We start from the raw sequence: 18,102 nt of genomic DNA on the forward strand, positions 1-18,102 counted from the left end.
GGCCAAGGGTCCAGCCCCCTCCCGTCCCGGGCTCGGACCGCCCCCCAACGCCGCAGACCCGCCCGCGGGTCCCCGGACACAGGGCCCTGGCCTAGACTGCGCGGGCGGTCTTCGGCCCCGTGTGACCCCGCGGGGCTCCTGGGCGATCGCCCCTCCTGGTCGGAAGGGAGGGCGGCGGCGGGCAGAGAATGCGAGGGGGGCACCCTGGAAGGAAGCGGGGAAGGAGTTCACTCCTCCATTACCCCTCAACTCCCCCCAGGGCCAGGCCCCCTGGCTCCAGAGGGGTCTGGCGTTCCCACCGGACCAGCCAGCCCCTTCCCGCCCCAGACCTTGTCCGAGGCACTTGTTAGCAAAATTTCTGAGCTGCTGACTACAGAGAAAATGAACTGCTGATGTGTGCGTGTATTTGCCCCTTAGCGACTCTATTTACCCCTTGTGGGGAACTTGGGCTTTTCTAAACCTGAAAGGGGAAGTTGAGGTGACCCTCCAAGTCGCTTGTCTGCGGGAATTCAGTTCCCCTCCAGGGGGCCCCCCGCGGGCAATCTGGTGTGCCTGGGATTAGGGGTGTCGGGACATTTGAGACTCATCCAGCCGTGCGCTTCATGGTGTTTTAAATAAAACGGCAACAAATTAAAGTAGCACTGGCTTATAACCCAAAGTATAAAATAAACATCCATGAGTTCATACTGATATAAATAAATGACTGGGTAAATGAATGGGGGAGCATAGACAGATTTCCCATTCAGAATTCTAAATAATTTTTGTAGATACTCCAACATGGAGTGTAGCTTCCCACTCAAGTGTGGGCTGGGCATAGTGACTTTTTTTCGAAGGGAGCAAAAGAGTCACTTTACAGTAGTGAAGCCTGGCGAGCGTGACCTCGTTAGGTGATCAAGGTCACCACCAATGGTGATAAGTCATAGTGATAGTAAGTACCCTTGATGATATGGTCTTTCTCCCCAAAACCCATAACCCAGTCCGATCGTGATTAAAACATCACACAAATCCCAGTGGAGGGACAGTCTACAGCATACCTAACCAATACTCCTCGAAACCTTCAAGATCATCAAAAAAGGGCAAAAACAAACCAAAAATGGGGAGAGGTCGAAGTCTGAGAAACTGTCCTAGCCATGAGGAGCCTAAGGAGATGTGATGAGTAAATATTATGTGTATTCTGGATGCACTCCTGAGAGACAAAAAGGACATTAGGGAAAACTTAAAGGCATTTGAATAAATTATGGAATATAGTTAATAAAATGTATCAATATTGGCTCTTAATTATGACAAATGCACCATAGTCATGTAAGATGTCAATAAAAGGGGAAATTGGGAGTGAGGTATTTGGGAACTCTGAGTTCAACCTTTGCAACTTTTTAGTAAACTTAACAACTATCCTAAAATTTAAAGTTCATTAAAAATAATTGAGGGTGCCTGTGGCTCAGTCGGTTAAGCATCTGACTCTTGATTTCGGCTCAGGTCATGATCTCACAGTTGTGGGATCGAGCTTTGGGCCAGGCTCTGTGCTGACAGTATGGTGCCTGCGTGGGATTCTCTCTCTCTCTCTGCCTCTCTCCCTCGACTTGTGCCCTCTCTCTCTCTCTCTCTCAAAAAAAAAAAATATATACATATATAATAATTGAGACAATTCTTCCTACTGTCCCACCAGGCTCCCTGTTGGCAAGAGTCCAAAGTGGAAGGAATAAAGGGGTGAGGGGCATTCCATTCAGAAGTGGGGCTTAACCTTTCTCATCATGCCAGGGCCCCTCTCGAAGCCTGGTGCAGCCCTTTCCAAACTAATGCTTAAAAAAAATTTTTTTTTAATGTTTATTCATTTTTGTGAGAGAGAGACACAGCGTGAGTGGGGGAGGAGCAGAGAGAGAGAGGAAGACACAGGATCTGAAGCAGGCTCCAGGCTCTGAGCTGTCAGCACAGAGCCCGATGCGGGGCTCGAACCCACGAACCGTGAGATCATGACCTGAGCAGGTGTCAGACGCTTAACTGACTGAACCACCCAGGCGCCCCTCCAAAGTAATGCTTTTAAAAATGCATAGGAGTTCATGGAAATCAATTACACTGAAGTATACGTACAATAAGAAAGTTAATTTGTGGGGCGCCTGGGTGGCTCAGTTGGCTAAGCGAACGACTCTTGATTTTGGCTCAAGTCATGATCTCACAGTTTTGTGAGTTTGAACCCCGCGTTGAACTCAGTGCTGACAGTGTGGAGCCTGCTTGGGATTCTCTCTCTCTCTCTCTCTCTCTCTCTCTCTCTCTGCCCCACCCCTGCTCATGCTGTCTCTCTCTCAAAATAAAAAAATAAACTAAAAAAAACCCCCAAACCCCAAATTTGTGTTAAAGTTGTATATGTGTTTCTTTAACACAATAAATGACAACATCTGATGGAGGCCTAACAATTAACATATATATTTCAAATAGTGATGAACAGAAGTGATATTTAAGGTTCTCTGCCGCCACATGATGTGCTACGAAAATATTTGCTGTTTCTATTGGTGGCAGGTCACAGACACTGTTAATTCCACTATGGTCTGTTCTCTCCATTCGTAATAGAAAGAAATGCTAAATTTCAGTTTAGAGAATGGTGAAAATACGGAGAATTTTCTCACCAAGACCCCCGGTTTATGAATGTCTAGTTTAGAAAGATGCTATGCAGAGCCTCCTTACATCTTTCCTGGAAGGAGAGAAGAAAACTAAGATCTATGAAATGTTCAAAGAGGGGTGCAATCCTGGGGGACTCACAGGAAGGCGGAGCTCACGGAGGCCCGTGTGGAGGAAGTGGCATCTGAGCTGGGCTTTCATGGGTCGCTAGGACTCGGCCGTGTGACAACTAGGGTGGGAAGAGATCTTCCAGCAGAGGAGTAGCAGAGGGAACCGGCCTGGGTGTGCCCAGTTTGGCAGGAAGGCGGGTAATGAGTTCCATACGTTGGTTTCCACACGGATCCCTACTTGATCATGACTGCCGCTTGTTTGCCAAGACCCAGGAACAGTTTGGAGGCTCAGGCATCCGCGCCACCCTGCTCCAGGGCTTGGCGGCCGGGCTGCCTGGGCTTGCCGAGTCCACAGACCCGCCTGGTTCTGGAGGAGTGAGGGGTGCCGCTGGGAGTGTTTATGGACAAGTCCCAGCTAACGTTCTGCTTCCCACCCCCGAGCCTGTTCAGGAAGATCTGCTTCCCTAGGAAAGCGGAGAGATGTGATTTGTCAAGATGGTGGTGTTTGAATATTTCATTTCCATTATTGAAGCTTTAAGTTTGCCCCACGTATTCATTCTTTTTGAAATGAATTGGCTCTTAAGGGGAAAAGGTAACTGGCACTTTTGAGGTCTGCAGGAGCATGTTCACACCTGCATCTCACTCTGCCTTTGCGAGAACTATGTCACGAAGAAGGGGAAATGGAATTCCGACAGGTTACACATCTTGCCAGAGGTCATATAGCCAGTCCCGTGGAGCAGGCAGGATTGAAACCCAGAAAGTGCAACCTGAAAATAATCCTAAACCTCGTATATGAACCCGTTTATCAGGCTGCAGTATTGCTTGGAAGGAAAAAAAAAAAGGTCAAACAGAAACAAAAACAAATGAGCAAAAGCAGTCATTACAAATGGGAGTAATTAGCTAGTCATTCCTAGCCTGGCTTTGCATCTATGAAATTGAAACGGGATCCACGCCATGTCCCACGGTTGCACTTAATGGTTCTGATGTACTTGAAAATGTTTAATTTGTATTTATTTCAAAATAGAGAAAATTTGACAAGCAATTTAATGAGGCTTATAACAAAAGCTGGGACTTCTGTGTCCCACCTGCTGCACATTCTTGCTCCCACAGACCACCAGTGTCAACTTTTACCTGTTACTTTTAGCATTTGCCTCCTCATCCCTAAAGCACATGCTCACAGGCCTTGAACATCTGCGTGCATGTTTGTGCTCCAGTTTCTGGAGACTTAAATTCTTTATCACTTCTCTTTTGTGTTGAATTCTTTGTTGCTTGGGTCCCAGGTCTTCTATCCCTTTCATTGATTTACCTCTTTATTTTTGGAAAGTACACGTCCTGGGGGCTTCCTGAGAATAGATGCGAAAGTGCCTGCTAAGGTCTTTGCTCAAGCTTTGACACTGACAGACAGTTTGGCTGGGTATGGAATTCTAGAATGGGAAATCCTTTGCCCTCAGAAAGCCTGGCTCCATTGTCTTCTAGCTGCCAATCCCATGTTACTATGCTGCTCTCTCCCATCCCTTCCTGCCTGGGGGTGAGCAGCCTCCAATCTGACTCCCTCAACTCTCCTGGCACCGAAGGCCCTGGTCTTTTAAAAATCTCTGCTGTCCCCCTGCCCTGCCCCTTTCTGCTTATGTGCCCATCCTCCTGATTCTGCCTCACAGGAGCCCAGAAACCGGAGGCGTGGGGCACATATGCTGGAAAAACCCACAGGCTAATCAAACGTGTCCCCTTTACAAACGTTACACCCCAAAGTCCGTGCTCTTTTCCCTCTCTCCCAATGCATTTTTCCTGGAGAGGAGACAGACTTCCGCCAGAATCACATGGACCAAGGGAACTCCATTGGAAGCAGCTTTCCAACAGATTCGTAAATGCTTGCCCCACACCTCCTAGGGAAGCACAGTCTTCAAAAATGGCAGCGGCAGCTCATTGTATGTAAATAAAGGTTAAGTCACAATAAAGAACACTCCCAAGGAACAACATGGAAAGAACTAACAACCTGATAAAAAGTAGTATCATAGAATAAAGACCCCAAACACTTCCTCCACAGAAACGGAAGGGGGCCGTTCTTCCTTTCTCTCACCTTCTCAGAGTGTGGACACAGCCCATCGACACACGTGCTGGGGCTTTTGGTTGTGGGGGTGGGGGTGGGGGGAGGATGGTTACAATCTGTACAAGGTAGGGGGACGGGGGGGGGGGGGGGCGCAGCAGCCGGTGATGCCAGCCACTTGGCCAGCCCAATCCTGCTTCCTCTTCTGCTGGGTCTCTTAGCATCTGTCAACCCCGCCGTACAGCAAGGTGACCGCCTGGTGTCATTCCTGTCAGGCTGCCCAGTGCGAAAGCGCCCCCCTCATGTTTGGCAAGTCCCCAACGTAGGAGTCTCACTAGAAGCCCCTTGCCCAGGTTGTACCAATCAGAAGCCTGGCCCTGCCCTTGAACAGGGAGCCACAGGCTGGGGAAGCAGCTGCACGATGGAGTGTGCGACCCTCGCAGCAGCTGGCCTCAGGTTACAAGGTAGGAGGGAGATCTAATTTTTACAAATACAGAAATATTTTGTATTTTTTTGGAGTATGTGTTTTGGCATGTGTTATCCTTAAAAAATTTTTATTGTGAAATATTTACACACGAGCATATGAAACATATATGCACAGCATAAGAAGTGAGAAAGCAAACATCCTTGTAACCACCACCCAGATCAAGAAGCAGAATGTTTTGAGTAATAAAATGACAGTTGCCTTAGGTCCCAGCAACCCTACTTCCAGAAACACAAACAAATAAATGTCCAGGGATCCTGCGGGGAAGCATCTTCTGAGTAGGAAAAACAGAAGCAAAGGAAGCCAGCACTGTTCTGTTGCCTATACTATCAGTGCGCTTAATCCCCACACCCTGTGTTGGGATGACGGGGGCTGAGGCTGCGCCCAGATGGCGGGGGCGAGGAGGGAATAGTCGGCCTGACTCCAGGTTGATACATTTTGGCCTTCTGTATAAACAGAAAATCTTCCAGTGCTAGTTATTTTTCCCTTGAGGAACTCCACTGAGAATTTAGCCTACATTCGTAGCCATGGATATGGACAAAGCTTCCTGCTCAAAAATATTCACCGTGGCCAAATTTTTACAGCCCCAAATAAAACAACATGAATGTCCCATACGGGTTCCCCGGGGCTACCCAAAAGCAGAGCATTCTCACGAAATTGTTCACGAGCGGAAACGGCACGCGGCAGACTACCCCTGGCTTTCGCAAACTTGAGGTTCTGCCACTTTGCTGTATGAAAAACCTACCTTAGTACCTGTTTTCAGGTAACTGAAGAAAGCCGAAACCATGCTAATATAGGTCTTTAATAAGAGAAGTGGAGGGGCACCTGGGTGGCTCCGTCGGTTGAGCATCCGACTTCGGCTCAGGTCATGATCTTGCAGATCACAGGCTCGAGCCCCGCGTTGGGCCCTGTGCTGACAGCTCGGAGACTGGAGGCTGCTTCGGATTCTGTGTCTCCCTCGCTCTCTGACCCTCCCCCGTTCATGCTCTGTCTCTGTCTCAAAAATAAATAAACATTAGGGGCGCCTGGGTGGCTCAGGCAGTTAAGCGTCCGACTTTGGCTCAGGTCATGATCTTGAGGTCCATGAGTTCAAGCCCTGCGTCAGGCTCTGTGCTGACACCTCAGAGCCTGGAGCCTGTTTCAGATTCTGTGTCTCTCTCTCTCTCTGACCCTCCCCCGTTCATGCTCTGTCTCTCTCTGTCTCAAAAATAAATAAACGCTAATAAATAAATAAACAAACAAACATTAAAAAATAAAATAAAATAGAAAAATTACAAAGACTGTTTATATGGTAATCATTCAGGGAAAAATTTTAATACCGTGAAAAATGCTTGTGCTGAGTAAAAAGGGCAAAAAAACACCCCACCCCAATTGTTTACAAAATGTAATCACAAGGATATACCAAAGAGACTAAGATATGCCAAAATGTTACGAGAAGAGAGAGAAGGAGGTAAAAATCGCTTTTCTCTAGGTTTTCTCCAGGAATTGGTTGTGCTTTGCTTCCCACCCCAGGCCCCGTCCCTTTGGTCTACATGACATTCAAGGGAGGTGAGCTGCAGCGAAGTGTGTTGTTGTGCCTCCTGTGCGGCGAGGTCCGGACCGCACACACTCTCCAGCAGGAACAGGGGCCCATGGGCGCCACACTAGCCTCTGAGGCCCGGGCAGCACCTCAGCTGGGCCCCGCGGCCTCTTCCTGGAGTCCCGGAGGGAGCTTGGCCTCAGGCCGGTGGCACAGGGTCAAAGTCCTACCCTCCAGGAGCCAGAAGACGGGGTAGAGGGGCTGGGTGAAAATGGCGTGGAAGGTATGTAGGGGCTGGGCCTTGGGCTCCAGGCTGTAGAAGGTGAGGCGGCCAGAGGCCAGGTCCAAATCCATGCCCAGGAGCCGCCCGGACACCCCTGGGAGGCGCCGGGCCTCCCCGTTGTGCCAGGCCTGGGCCCTGTCCTCCTGAACACAGAGCCCCCAGGAGCTAGGCCCACGCCCAATGTTGTCTGTGTGGGGCCCCTGCTTGTGCCGTGAAAGTTCTGGATAGGCGACGCCCAGCGTCACTGAGTGATTAGACGTGCGCACCTCCCAGTAGTGTCGACCGTTCTGGAAGCTCTGGGCACATTGCACCTGCCAGAGCTGGAAGCTGTGTGGCCCGGCCAGGTCCCGGGGCTTGTGACGGTGCTTTACCTGCTGGCCCTGCTGAGACAGGTAGAGGTGGCAATTGGCGCTGTCTGGGTCGAAGGTCAGATTGCGATAATCTGTCAGGGACAGATGGATGGGAGGTGAGCGGGTAGGTGTCTGTCTGCCATTCTGTCCCCGGAGGGAGAAATGGCAACTGAAGCTTCCCCAATGCACACCAAGCGTCTGCCAGGCACACAGCCAGCGGAGCAGGCACTGGGCACCAGAGCGGGAGTCTGTCTTCGCCACAGCCCTGGGTGGAAACTTCTATCCACCTCATTTCAAAGATGAAGAAACTGAGGCTCCCGGAAGTAACCTAACTTGGTAACAAGTGGAAGAATCATAACTGATCCCAGGTTTGCATGCCCAGAAATCTCTGTATCCCTGTATTGGCTCCACATGTAAGAAGTTTATATCCTACGACACGTGTGTGTGGTGGCCACAGACCCAAGGAAGGGCAGAGAACAGACACCCTGGACAGGGCAGTCACAGCACGTGCCCCCTCCACGTACTCACACAGACGTGCACACATGCTCGCGTGTACTCACGTGGTGTACACACGGTTGCACAACGCACACACGCCTATGCACACACACCCGTGCCGGTCTCCTTACTCTGCCAGAGTTTCCTCCTCAGTGGGCAAACCGGGCTTGGGACTGGTGCCAGGGGACCTGGGGCCTCTAGGAGGCAAAGAAGTGTTAGGGCAGTGACGGGGAGAGAGCTCATGGGGGGCAGGGTCCTGACCCCACTCCCACTGGCTGTAGGAGGGCCAGCTGGGCCCGGAGGGGTAGAGAGAGATCTGGGGTCAGCCTTACCCACGGGGCCCAAATCAGCAGCCTCAGCCGGTGCCCTGGGGTGGCTCCCCTCATCCAGGAGGAGACCATACAGCCGGCTCAGTGACTCCACGCCAGCCAGCTGCTGCTCTTCGTCCCACTGCAGAGGAGCCAGGGGCCTAAGAGGGCCTGGGGGTGCCAGGAGCTGTGATTCCTGAGCCCCAGGGACAGTTGCAGTAAGCCTGTGCACGAGGTGCAGGGTCGCTGGTCGACCTGTGCAGGGTCAGCCAGCAACCTGTACACGAGGTGCACCTGTCGCCCCGAGATCCGGTACCTGGAGGAAGGTCTGGTCATCCAACTGCTCCAGGAGGTCCCGGACGCTGCGGTCGTAGTGAGCCAGGGCTTCCAGGTGGCCCCGCAGTCGCCGTTCTTCATCCTGGGCCTGTGTTAGTGCCTGTGTCTTGGCCACCTCGATGTCCGTCAGTGCCAAGGTCCGCCGCATCTCCAGGGCCTGCAGCAGGCAGCTGAATTTGCTGGAGACCACGGAGGCCAGGGTGCAGGCCGAGCTCTGAGTGGGCAAAGGAGTCGCCTAGGGTGGCTGGGGCCAAGGCTGCCCCCTGGACTGCGGGGTGGTGTGGGGAGCCAGGGCCCCTGGAACCGTTCTTCCCCCCCCCACCCCCGCTCAGCCCCTCCCTCCCTGCTGCCAGGAGGCATTTCCAAGGTAGCTCGCACCTGCTACCCAGTGTCCCAGGGATCCATTGGTGGCTGCCTGAAGGGCACGGCATGAGGAGGTAGTGAGGTAGAACAGACGGGCCTCGTACCTGGATCTGGCTGCTTTGCTCTTGCAATTCCTTTAGCTGGCTCTCAGCCTCGGTGGCCTGCTGCTGGGTGACCTCCAGCATGGCTCTCAGCTGGGCCTGTGGTGCCCACAGTGGGAACAAGTGACAAGAAGAAGCCAGTTAGTCAACAAACATCTGTAGATGCGGGGCGTCCCCTCCCAGGGCCACCCCCAGCAAGGCAGACCAGTGGGCCAGCACACGGAGCACCAGCCTCGGTCTCAGCACCCCGGGTGAACTGGGTTAGTGTCCCAGGGAGATCTGGACAAAGCCCGTTCCCAACCTGGAACAGGGAGGTACACAGGCAGAGCAGAGGCCTTTGGCTTTACACCTGACCTCCAGTCCCTCTTGCAAGCTGAACAACCTGGGGCAGAGCACCCACTGTCTCTGGGCTGTAAACCTACCCCGCACTACCCCCAGGCAATAAATGGTGGGAGCGGTACTTCTGGCTTCGGCTCAAAGCACCAAAGCTAATTGGGAAGTGGGTGGTGTAGTGCATGCACGAGGCAGTTTCCTCCAAATACCGGCCAGTCCTCAGCCCCAGCTCTGGGCATGAGGGGAAGAGGGCACCCCTATTTGCGACTCCTCTGGTACCCTTGAGGTTAGAACATCGTGCTTTCATGGAAACGGGACAAAGCACCATTCCCTGCCCTTGCTCAAGAGCCTGTCTTGCTTCTCCTTCTCTTGGCCACACTTTATGAGGCAGGAACCATCATGATCCCCACTTCAAAGATGAGGAAATGGGACAGAGAAATTGATAATTTGGCCAAAGCCATCAGATCTTCCTAAGCCCGATGCCTGTGTCTTTGTCCAGGCCCCTTGGCCTCCAGCGTTCCATCATATGCTGCATGCAGAAAGGGGGGGGGGGGAACCTCTTCTGGTTCCACCTGAGTCTCCCCCAGGGACGGGCATCTGTCCTTCTCACACCCCGCATCACTTCCCTCTAGCAAAACACGGTCCCTTAGGCATGTGTGTGCCACCTGGTGGTACCACCTGCCACTCCCTCCTTGTTGTCATCTGCTGGCCTTCACTGCAAACTTCCGAGCTCAGAGCCTCAGCAGGAGCATTCTATTCTCTGTGACTTCAGCAGCCACAGGGTTTATCCTCCAACACTCCAGCGCTTGGACCCTTGGCGTCCTCACCACTTTCTTCACTCCGTTTCAGCCACTCAGTCCTGGGGCCTCACCCTGGGCCTGTCACCAGCTCCGAAATCTCTATTTCAAGCACCTGTTTTCTCCTTCTATCCGGGACCACAAACATCCCAAAGCCGCCTCCTGCTTAAGCTGTCCGCCCCAGCCTAGGCGCCTAAAGACAGGGCAGGGCACTCCGGTGTCACCTCGCGTTCCCGACGCTCAGTGTCCAGCAGCGCCCGCTCGTGGAGGCGACACTCGTTCACGGTGCATGCGCTGCACACGCAGCGACCCTCCGTGCGACAGAAGAGCTCGAGGGGCTGCCCGTGCCGGAGACAGCGCGCGCCCGGCCCGGAGCCGGGGGCCGGGGCGGGGTCGGGGCCGAGAGCCGGAGCGGGGTCGGGATCGGGAGCTGGGGCAGGCCCGGCGCGCATCAACTCGAGCACGCCGGTGAGGGCCACATTGCGGCGCAGCTCGGCGCCGTCGGGGAAGTGCTCCCGGCACTCGGGGCACGCCCTGTCGCGGCAGCCCCACCAGTCCCGGATGCAGTCCCCGCAGAAGTTGTGGCCGCAGGGCAGCGTCACCGGCTCCAGGTAGAGCTCCAGGCAGATGGCGCAGGTCAGCTTGTCTTCCAGCTTCTGGGCGTCCATGGCGGTGGCGGCGCCTCGTAGAGCCGGCAGGGGTGGGGCCTCGGCGAGGGGGCGGGGCCTCGGCGAGGGGGCGGGCAGCGCAGGGCGTGGGTGCGGCGGGGAGGAGCCGGGACGCGCCGCGACCGTCGCCTCCCGTGCCAGCCGCGCCTCGGCCGTCGCCGCACCGGCCTCCTCCCTTCTGTCGAGGCTCCGAGTCACCCCAGGTGGGAGTTGGGCTCCGGCTCCCGGTGGTTCCACCCTGGGAACTCCATCCCGTTGCTCCAAACCCTCGTTAAGCAGCTCCTGTGTGTGTGTGGGGGGGGGGGGGGGGGGTGTTGGGGAGCGGCCCCCACCTACAGAGACAAGAACTTTTGGGAACCCCGTTGGGCTTGGGACGCTCCTCCTGCCTGAGGGTCACCACGGAACCCCTTACGGGCCCATCTGAAAACCTGAACAGCAGCTACTTCCCAGCAGCTTTGGCGATTAAATGAGGCTGCGCGGGGTTGTGCCTGGCAGTAAGAGCACTGGGCACACAGGCTCTCTCCTGATGGGAGGTGCTCTGCTGCCCTTTTCCTTGGGCGGAGTTTCAGGCATTTGCCAGATTGGGGTATCTCCTTTCTCTAGGCCACGCCAAATTTTGGTTCTTTCAAAGTAAACAGCGAGGTGGAAATTTCTGGTCACCAACACAGACCAATCCACAGTGTTTTTTTCATACCCCCTTTTAGTGGAAACCCAAAGCAACCTTCAGCTGGCCTTGGAATCCTCTCTCCGTGTGGGTCCCCTGCTGGGGAGTTCCTTGTTTGCAGATGCAAGCTCTTCTGGAAGAAGAGCTCCCTTTTTATAGAGGTCCCCCTGCAGCTGAGCACAGGAGAGGGGTCCTGGCTCTGACCCACCTGCCCTGGGGCAGTGTGCTGGCCCAGCGTGAGCTGGAGGAGGATTACTTCTGGTTTCTCTAACCAACCTGGCTTAGTTTTGAGGCAGGATGCCCGCTCACCGCAATGCAGCAAGCATTAGGTCTTCTGTAATGGGTGAAGCTCCTCTTCCCGGAAAAGGTGCACTGGTGTCCTCCTGACTGGCTACTTAGGAGAAATAATACTGTAACCAGCCAGTGAGGCTGCACGGGCTTTCTGGGCCCCAAGCAGGGGTGTGCCAGAGTAGCCGATGCCAGGGTCTGCCCCTGTACTGTGAATTCAACGGCAAGGGGACAATGCTTGGGGCTGGCAAAGCTCTTTCAAGAGGCCTGTGGGAGCAACCAAGCCCCACTGCCTGCCTTCTGTACCTGTCTCTGGCCACTCGATCTCAGGGCCCGACACCCTCGGGAGGTGGAGGTGAGGGGCCACCTCGTGAGGCGGGAGGCGGTTCTCTTTCCATTCGTGAAGCATGACAAATCCATCGTGGGGTTGGAGGAGGGAGCGCTGGCTGCTCCCGAACACAGACTCAGATGAGCTATGGCAAAAATCATCTTTGGGGCACCTGGGGGGCTCAGCTGGTTAACAGTCTGACTCTTGATTTCAGCTTAGGTCATGATCTTACAGTTCGAGTTCGACGCCAGTGTTGGGCTCTGTGCCCCTCCCCCCTCAAAATAAATAAACAAACTTAAAAAAAAATCATCTTTATTCACATGTCCCACCCCTGCTACCATCTTCGGAGAGCTCTCTTCACTCCCAAACCCTGGGCCTGCTGGCAGGGCCACAGAGGAGCTGCCTCAAGCAGGACCCAGAAGCTGGCCCTGTGGCGCTGTGTCTTTATTGTTCCTGCTGGTGGAGCCTGAGAGGCTTAGTCCACTTTCTGGGGTGGGTGGCACTCTGATCACTTAGTAGATACCGTAGGTGGGTTCGTGACTGTCCCTGTACCGGTCCAGGTAGCGCAGGGGCTGCCGGTGGGGGAAGCGCTTCTGCTTGGGGTGGTAAGGGGGTGGCCGCACAAACTCAAACACCGGCTCCCGCATGTCTGCGGGAAGAGGGAGTGTGGGTGTGGACTGAGGCAAGCCTGAGCCCCTTCCCCTTGTCTGCTAACCCGGGACTGCCCAGCCAGCCCACCCAAGGTGGCCCTCCTGAAAGGCACTACTCCCTGGCAGGTCAGGAGAGGTCTGTGAGCTCAGGCCACCGCACCCCCCCCCCCCCAGCCCCCACCCCTAGCCCACTCTGGCCTTACCCAGAAGCCGGTGGAAGATGTGGGTGACGGAATCATCCCAGCGGCACTGGAAAAAGGCCAGGCCAGCCGGTGTCATGGCTTCCTGGTGTTTCTTGTAGAAATCAAAAGTGTGGAAGGTCCTTTGGGCAAGCTGATAGCTATAAGAAGATGGGGAGCATTTAAGAGCAGGGAATGAGGCATCAGAGCCCCACACCCCACCTCCAGCCCCACAGGCAATCCTGAGAAGCCCCTTATGGTCTGCACAACTACCCTTCTGCCCGTCTCAAGTGTAAGAGACAGGAGAACTGAGCAGGGCAGACCATTCCTGGGAAGGTGGCCTGAGGCCTGGGTGGCGAGAGGGAATGGGGCCGGGAGAGGGGCTGGACGTGTAGATTACCAGGGTGAGGGCCGGGTGTCCCCAGAGAAGTCAATTAGCCTGTCCTGCTTGAAGAGCAGGAAAGCAAAACGGTGGAAGCCGGAGCCTCGGGCAGGGAAGGGGGGCAGGTAGGGACACGTCTCCTGTCCTTCAGCCACCCTGTTGCCTGGGATGTTGGTTCTGGTGGGAGGAAAAGGATCCATTAACTGACACTCAAGAAAGGCGGCAGCTGGAGTGCTCCCTAGAGGTGCTATCACTCCCTGGGAGGACACCCCCTAACATGACCTTCATCGAACAGTGAAGCAGGAGGCATAGTTCTGTGAACCCGCGGACGGACCACTCACTTGGAAACAGTAGCGGTTCAGAGGCTGAGGACAAGAGTCCTAGAGATGGTCAACAAGAGGATGAGGTCTAGCGCCCTGTTTATAGGCCATGGGGAGCCGGTGGGGCCACCACGGCCTTTTGGGCTGGACAGCCACACTATCTTTGGGCTGCCCCTGTGTTTCCCGAAGGCTCTGGGGTCTGTCAGGCAGTGTGAGCCCGCTCTGGCACCACAATGGCTACTATACCTCCCCTAGATATAACTCCCTGGAGGGTCCTGCTGTACATGTTGGTAACTGCAGTTACCTGTTGGTAGCTGCAGTTACCAACTGCAGTTTCTACTAAAAATGGTAGAAACCAGCCTCCCAGGTACTGGTCCCAATTACCCATCAGTCCCAAAGCTGGGGTCAACTGCCTGACCTCTGCCCCCCTGGCTCCAGAGCCAAAGGCCACTGAGAAAACAAAAGGCAGCCCAGCTCGGGCAGCCCCAGCTGCCAGGGGTCTCTCACTGTCCTTTTCGCATCTGATTGTCACAGAACCCCTCAGGGAGGCTAAAGCATGGGGTGGCATCACCCTGGTTTTACACAGCAGGAAATGAGTTCAGGGAGACCAACAGGCCTGTTGGCAACAGCTAAGGCCTAATGCCTGCTTTTTCTTCTGGACCTGTCTTCAGCCAGTGAGTGGATCACAGGGCTCTTGGTGGCATCAGAGGGCAGAGGGGAGGGGCTGCCACCTGCGGTGGGAGGTTAATCCAAAGGTCCACAGTTAATCCTCGGTGGAGCCGAGACTAAAATTCAGGGGCAGCTCTTTCCAGGATCCAGGGCTCCCTCACATGCCTCTGACCATTCCCCCCCCCAGGTACTTACACCAGCCAGTGGATGTATTCAGCATCCGGCTCCAGCAGGTGTCCATCTGTACACAAACAGAGCCCACTGACTGAGGGGCCCCACGAGCACCCGGCCCCGCCCCTACTACCCCCCCCCCCCCCGCCCCGAGCCCTGGCCCATGGGAGGCGAGGGAGGCAGGAGGCCTGGTGAGCCCCAGACACCTACCCAAATTGGTGAGCAGCAGTGTCCATATGGAACCCTTGTCTGCCTCATAGGTCACCTCTGGGGCCTGGGCAGCCTGGCGGGGAGACAACAGGGAAGGTGTCACCCCCATCAGGGATAGACCAGCTGCGGTAAACAGGCCTTTCTGGAGGACAGGAGTCTGAGGGAGCTTGGGGGAAGGGAGAGCCCGCTCTGATTCAAACACCCTTGACAGTCCCTTGAGAGGCAGGTCAGCAGAGAAGCTTGTAGAAGGAACCCTGCAGAGTTGCCTATCCGCTCTCTATCCAAACCACAAGGCGGCCCTCACATCAACGGACAGAGGCTAGGAGGGCACTCCGAAGACAGGGGGCCAGGAGTCTGCCCAGACAGGGCTTCTTTTTCTTTCATTTTATATTCCTTCTCTGGTGATTATTGTGGTGTTTACCAGGGGATCGAAAGGGGGAAAAGAACAAAGCCCCAAATCAGCCTACGTAGATGGCATGCTTGTGCCCTTTACCACCATAAAAACTGCCTCTGCAAGTGCTTTCCGCAAGGAGCTGTCTGTGGTCCTGCGGTGGGCTGTCTGTCCACACGGTGCGGGGAGGGGCACAAGTAAGCAGTACCTCTGTTGGAGTAATCTCGTTGCCGTGGTATACAGGCATCAAGTCGTCCTCCCCCACGGCATAGGCCACGTGCAGGGGGACGCGGGGTACGAAGGTGGCACCATGGAACAGGTCTCGATAGAGGCCGTAGTACTCAGCCAGACGCTGCTTATGATAGGGGCCACAGGTCCTCTCCCACTCGGCCCGCACCGCCTCCAGTGGGATGCGAGCTGGTAAGGAATGATGCTGCTTAGGATGCAGGGCCGGGGGGGGGGGCACTCGGGGGGCCCCCCTACCCTCATGGGGGGAGCTTACCTGTGCGGAGGCGGGCGGCTCGCTCCTCCTCTGGGTTGGCCCGCAGCTCCCGGAGGACCCGTTTCCGCTCCAGCAGCTGTTGGGTCCGGCTGACCTTGGGTGGAGGGAGCCCGATGTCAACCTTGTCTTTGGGATCTGGGGAGGGAAGGTATACATACTGGAGAAAGTGGGAGCAAGTCTCAGTGAAGCTGCCTATCCCTGCCTAGTCTTCCAACTCGCCCAAGCTTTACCCTTTAATTCACGAAACTCAATCAATACTGTGCAGTCTGCTTCACAGGCCTGAACGGGGTCCAGGTGCTAAGCAAAGTGGGTTCAACTTGAGACTGCGTTTTCTGATCCCTAAACCAGGTCACACTGCCTGGGTCATGGGAAATGCAGGTGGATGATCATCCCAATTATGGCTGGGATGACCTTCAAGCCTGTTCACACCTGGACACAGACATGAACCTGAGTTCCTGGTAGGATAATGAGCTGAAGCCAGATAAAGCCTTAAAGAAGCACACTTCTCACGCTTTAATGGACACACCATCCAAGTCACCTGGGAAGTTTTGTTAAAATTCAGATTCTGAATCAGCAGGTCAATGTGAGGCCGGAGATTTCTCCTTTCCTAACAAGCACCTAGGTAGTGCCTAAGCTGCTGGTCTCAGAACACGCTTTGAAAAACACCGGCCCAAATGACTTTCAATTCAATACCTTTTTCCATTTACGTTAGACGGTAACAATAAGGAAGATGCACTGAACTCTCGTCAGAGATGGCATTTCTCTAAAAAAATTCCAATGGACTGCATCCTTTAATACAGCAATTTTGTGACACAGACACAACTTTTATTTTACACTGAGGAAAGCGAAGCTCAGGCAAGCCACTCTGAGATGGGGAAAATGAAGGGCTCCATAAAAATCTGCTTTTTGCTCCTTTCCCTGCCTCTTTTGAGTTTATTTATTTTGAGATAGAGACAGAGCGTGTGAGCAGGGGAGGGGCAGAGAGAGGGGAAGAGAGGATCCCAAGCAGGTTCCAAGCTGCCAGAGGAGAGTCCGACCTGGGGGTCGAACCCATGAACCATGAGATCACCTGAGCCGAAATCAAGAGTTGGGACGCTTAACCAACAGAACCAAGACATCCCTGCCTCCACCTCCCCACCCCCCCACCTCCCGCTTTTTAATGGAAACTCTACGGCCAACGTGAGGCTTGAACTCTAGACCCTGAGATCAAGAATGGCATGCTCTACCAACTGAGCCAGCCAGGCGCCCCTTCCTGCCTCTATTTTTGCTACGACCTGCATCTCCACTTTACAGATGCCTCTTAATATCCTTTGTAAGAGACATTTCTTTAGATGATATAACATCTAAAGAAGGACCAGGTGAGAATGACAAGATAAAGCCATCATCTATGTGTATTCCAGACCATCAGCGCTAGACATCTTGAAGCCAAGCTCCCCTGGCTCCAAGGAGTAGCGCTTGCGTCCTCATCTTGGTTCCGGCCGCCGCGCACCTGACTCCTCGCAGAAGTACTCCCGGTACGTCCGCCACCAGTGCGGGTTCCGCGCCTCCTGCTCCGCCCGGCGCCGGTAACGGTCGAAGCTTCGGTACTTCTCCAGCCGCTCCAGGTTGCTCACATCGATGTCCTCGTTGGGCATCGGCCCCAGAGGGGCGGTCCGGCGACTCAGGGCGGCTGCGGGCAGAGTGCGGGACGTGAGGCCAGGGGCGGACGCTGGCTCGAGCTCCGCGGTTTGGTCTTTACGGGGACCTCCAGGAGCCCCCCACCTCAGACCCCTCACCCGCAGTGCTGAAGCTCCGCCACCTCCGACTTCCATACAGCGCGGCTCGCCACCAGGGCGCCGCCATCTTCCCTGGGACCCGGCAGAGGTGGCCCGAGCAGTGCCTGAGCGCACGGCGGAGGCCCCGCCCCTGGGCTCGCGTCCTGGAAGCCACGCCCCCACCCGGGCCCCAGACTCCACCTTCCCGGAGGCAAGAGCTCCCTCCTCCGGTGCGGAGGTGGCGGCGGGCGCCCTGCGCCCTGACTCCGGAAGTGCCGGGTGGCCGGCGGGGCGGAGCTGCGCGCGGTCCGGACCCCTGCCCGCGGCCGGCCACCAGGGGGCGGCAGACCCATAGCTTGCCCCTCTGCGAATGCGGACACCCAGGGTCTCCAGGCCCTGAGGTTTGCGGCTTGCTGGTCGTTGCCCAGGCGGCCGGGATTTCTCCACTCGTTCTTACTTTTGAGAAACATGCATGTGGGTGCCCTAGAACCCACTAAGAATGGGGTCGCTTGTAAATTAACTGTTTGAAAGGCCTAGCACGGATTCCCACATGTATCGACCGCAAGCAGATAGTATCTTCTCTCATTGTCACTTTCCACCAGCATTTCTCTCTCTACAGGGAACGGAATTAAGCAACTGGGTTATGATCTTGAGAGGTTGTTTATAATTGTGAAGGGAAAAAGGACAGCAGATACACAGCTGTGTAGCCCTCTACTGTGACCTGCGGGGTGGCGGGGGAGGGGGCGGCGTTGACGTTAGGGGATAAGTGAGCTACCTGTCACACCTTAAT

The 18,102-nt window shown here is 55.0% G+C and overlaps 2 protein-coding genes across 8 annotated transcripts; both read right to left on the minus strand.

The window, feature by feature from the left end:
* Window positions 1–6,538: 6,538 nt before the first annotated feature.
* TRIM65 (tripartite motif containing 65) lies at window positions 6,539–10,846 on the minus strand. Of its 6 annotated transcripts, none has more exons than XM_043585322.1 (6): window positions 10,361–10,846; window positions 9,010–9,105; window positions 8,523–8,699; window positions 8,231–8,402; window positions 8,030–8,095; window positions 6,539–7,495 (listed from the first exon to the last, which is right to left on the minus strand). In XM_043585322.1, the coding sequence occupies exons 1-6, from the start codon at window positions 10,802–10,804 to the stop codon at window positions 6,921–6,923; spliced, it is 1,530 nt and encodes a 509-aa protein (XP_043441257.1). In that variant the 5' UTR covers window positions 10,805–10,846; the 3' UTR covers window positions 6,539–6,920. The 6 variants fall into 6 exon arrangements, with proteins under 6 accessions (XP_043441257.1, XP_043441256.1, XP_043441255.1 ...); XM_043585321.1 differs by having other exon boundaries at window positions 8,523–8,756; XM_043585320.1 differs by having other exon boundaries at window positions 8,030–8,402.
* Window positions 10,847–12,379: 1,533 nt separating this feature from the next.
* On the minus strand, window positions 12,380–17,569 carry MRPL38 (mitochondrial ribosomal protein L38). 2 transcript variants are annotated; one of them, XM_043585614.1, is made up of 9 exons: window positions 17,334–17,569; window positions 17,048–17,227; window positions 15,559–15,693; window positions 15,265–15,473; window positions 14,666–14,738; window positions 14,480–14,525; window positions 13,314–13,472; window positions 12,938–13,074; window positions 12,380–12,733 (listed from the first exon to the last, which is right to left on the minus strand). In XM_043585614.1, exons 1-9 carry the CDS (start codon window positions 17,398–17,400, stop codon window positions 12,597–12,599), a joined length of 1,143 nt encoding a protein of 380 aa, XP_043441549.1. In that variant the 5' UTR covers window positions 17,401–17,569; the 3' UTR covers window positions 12,380–12,596. The 2 variants fall into 2 exon arrangements, with proteins under 2 accessions (XP_043441549.1, XP_043441551.1); XM_043585616.1 differs by having other exon boundaries at window positions 12,380–12,681; window positions 17,334–17,469.
* Between the last annotated feature and the right edge of the window lie 533 nt (window positions 17,570–18,102).

Source organism: Prionailurus bengalensis, chromosome E1, assembly GCF_016509475.1.
Source record: "Prionailurus bengalensis isolate Pbe53 chromosome E1, Fcat_Pben_1.1_paternal_pri, whole genome shotgun sequence".
In the NCBI taxonomy this organism is placed as follows: domain Eukaryota; kingdom Metazoa; phylum Chordata; class Mammalia; order Carnivora; family Felidae; genus Prionailurus; species Prionailurus bengalensis.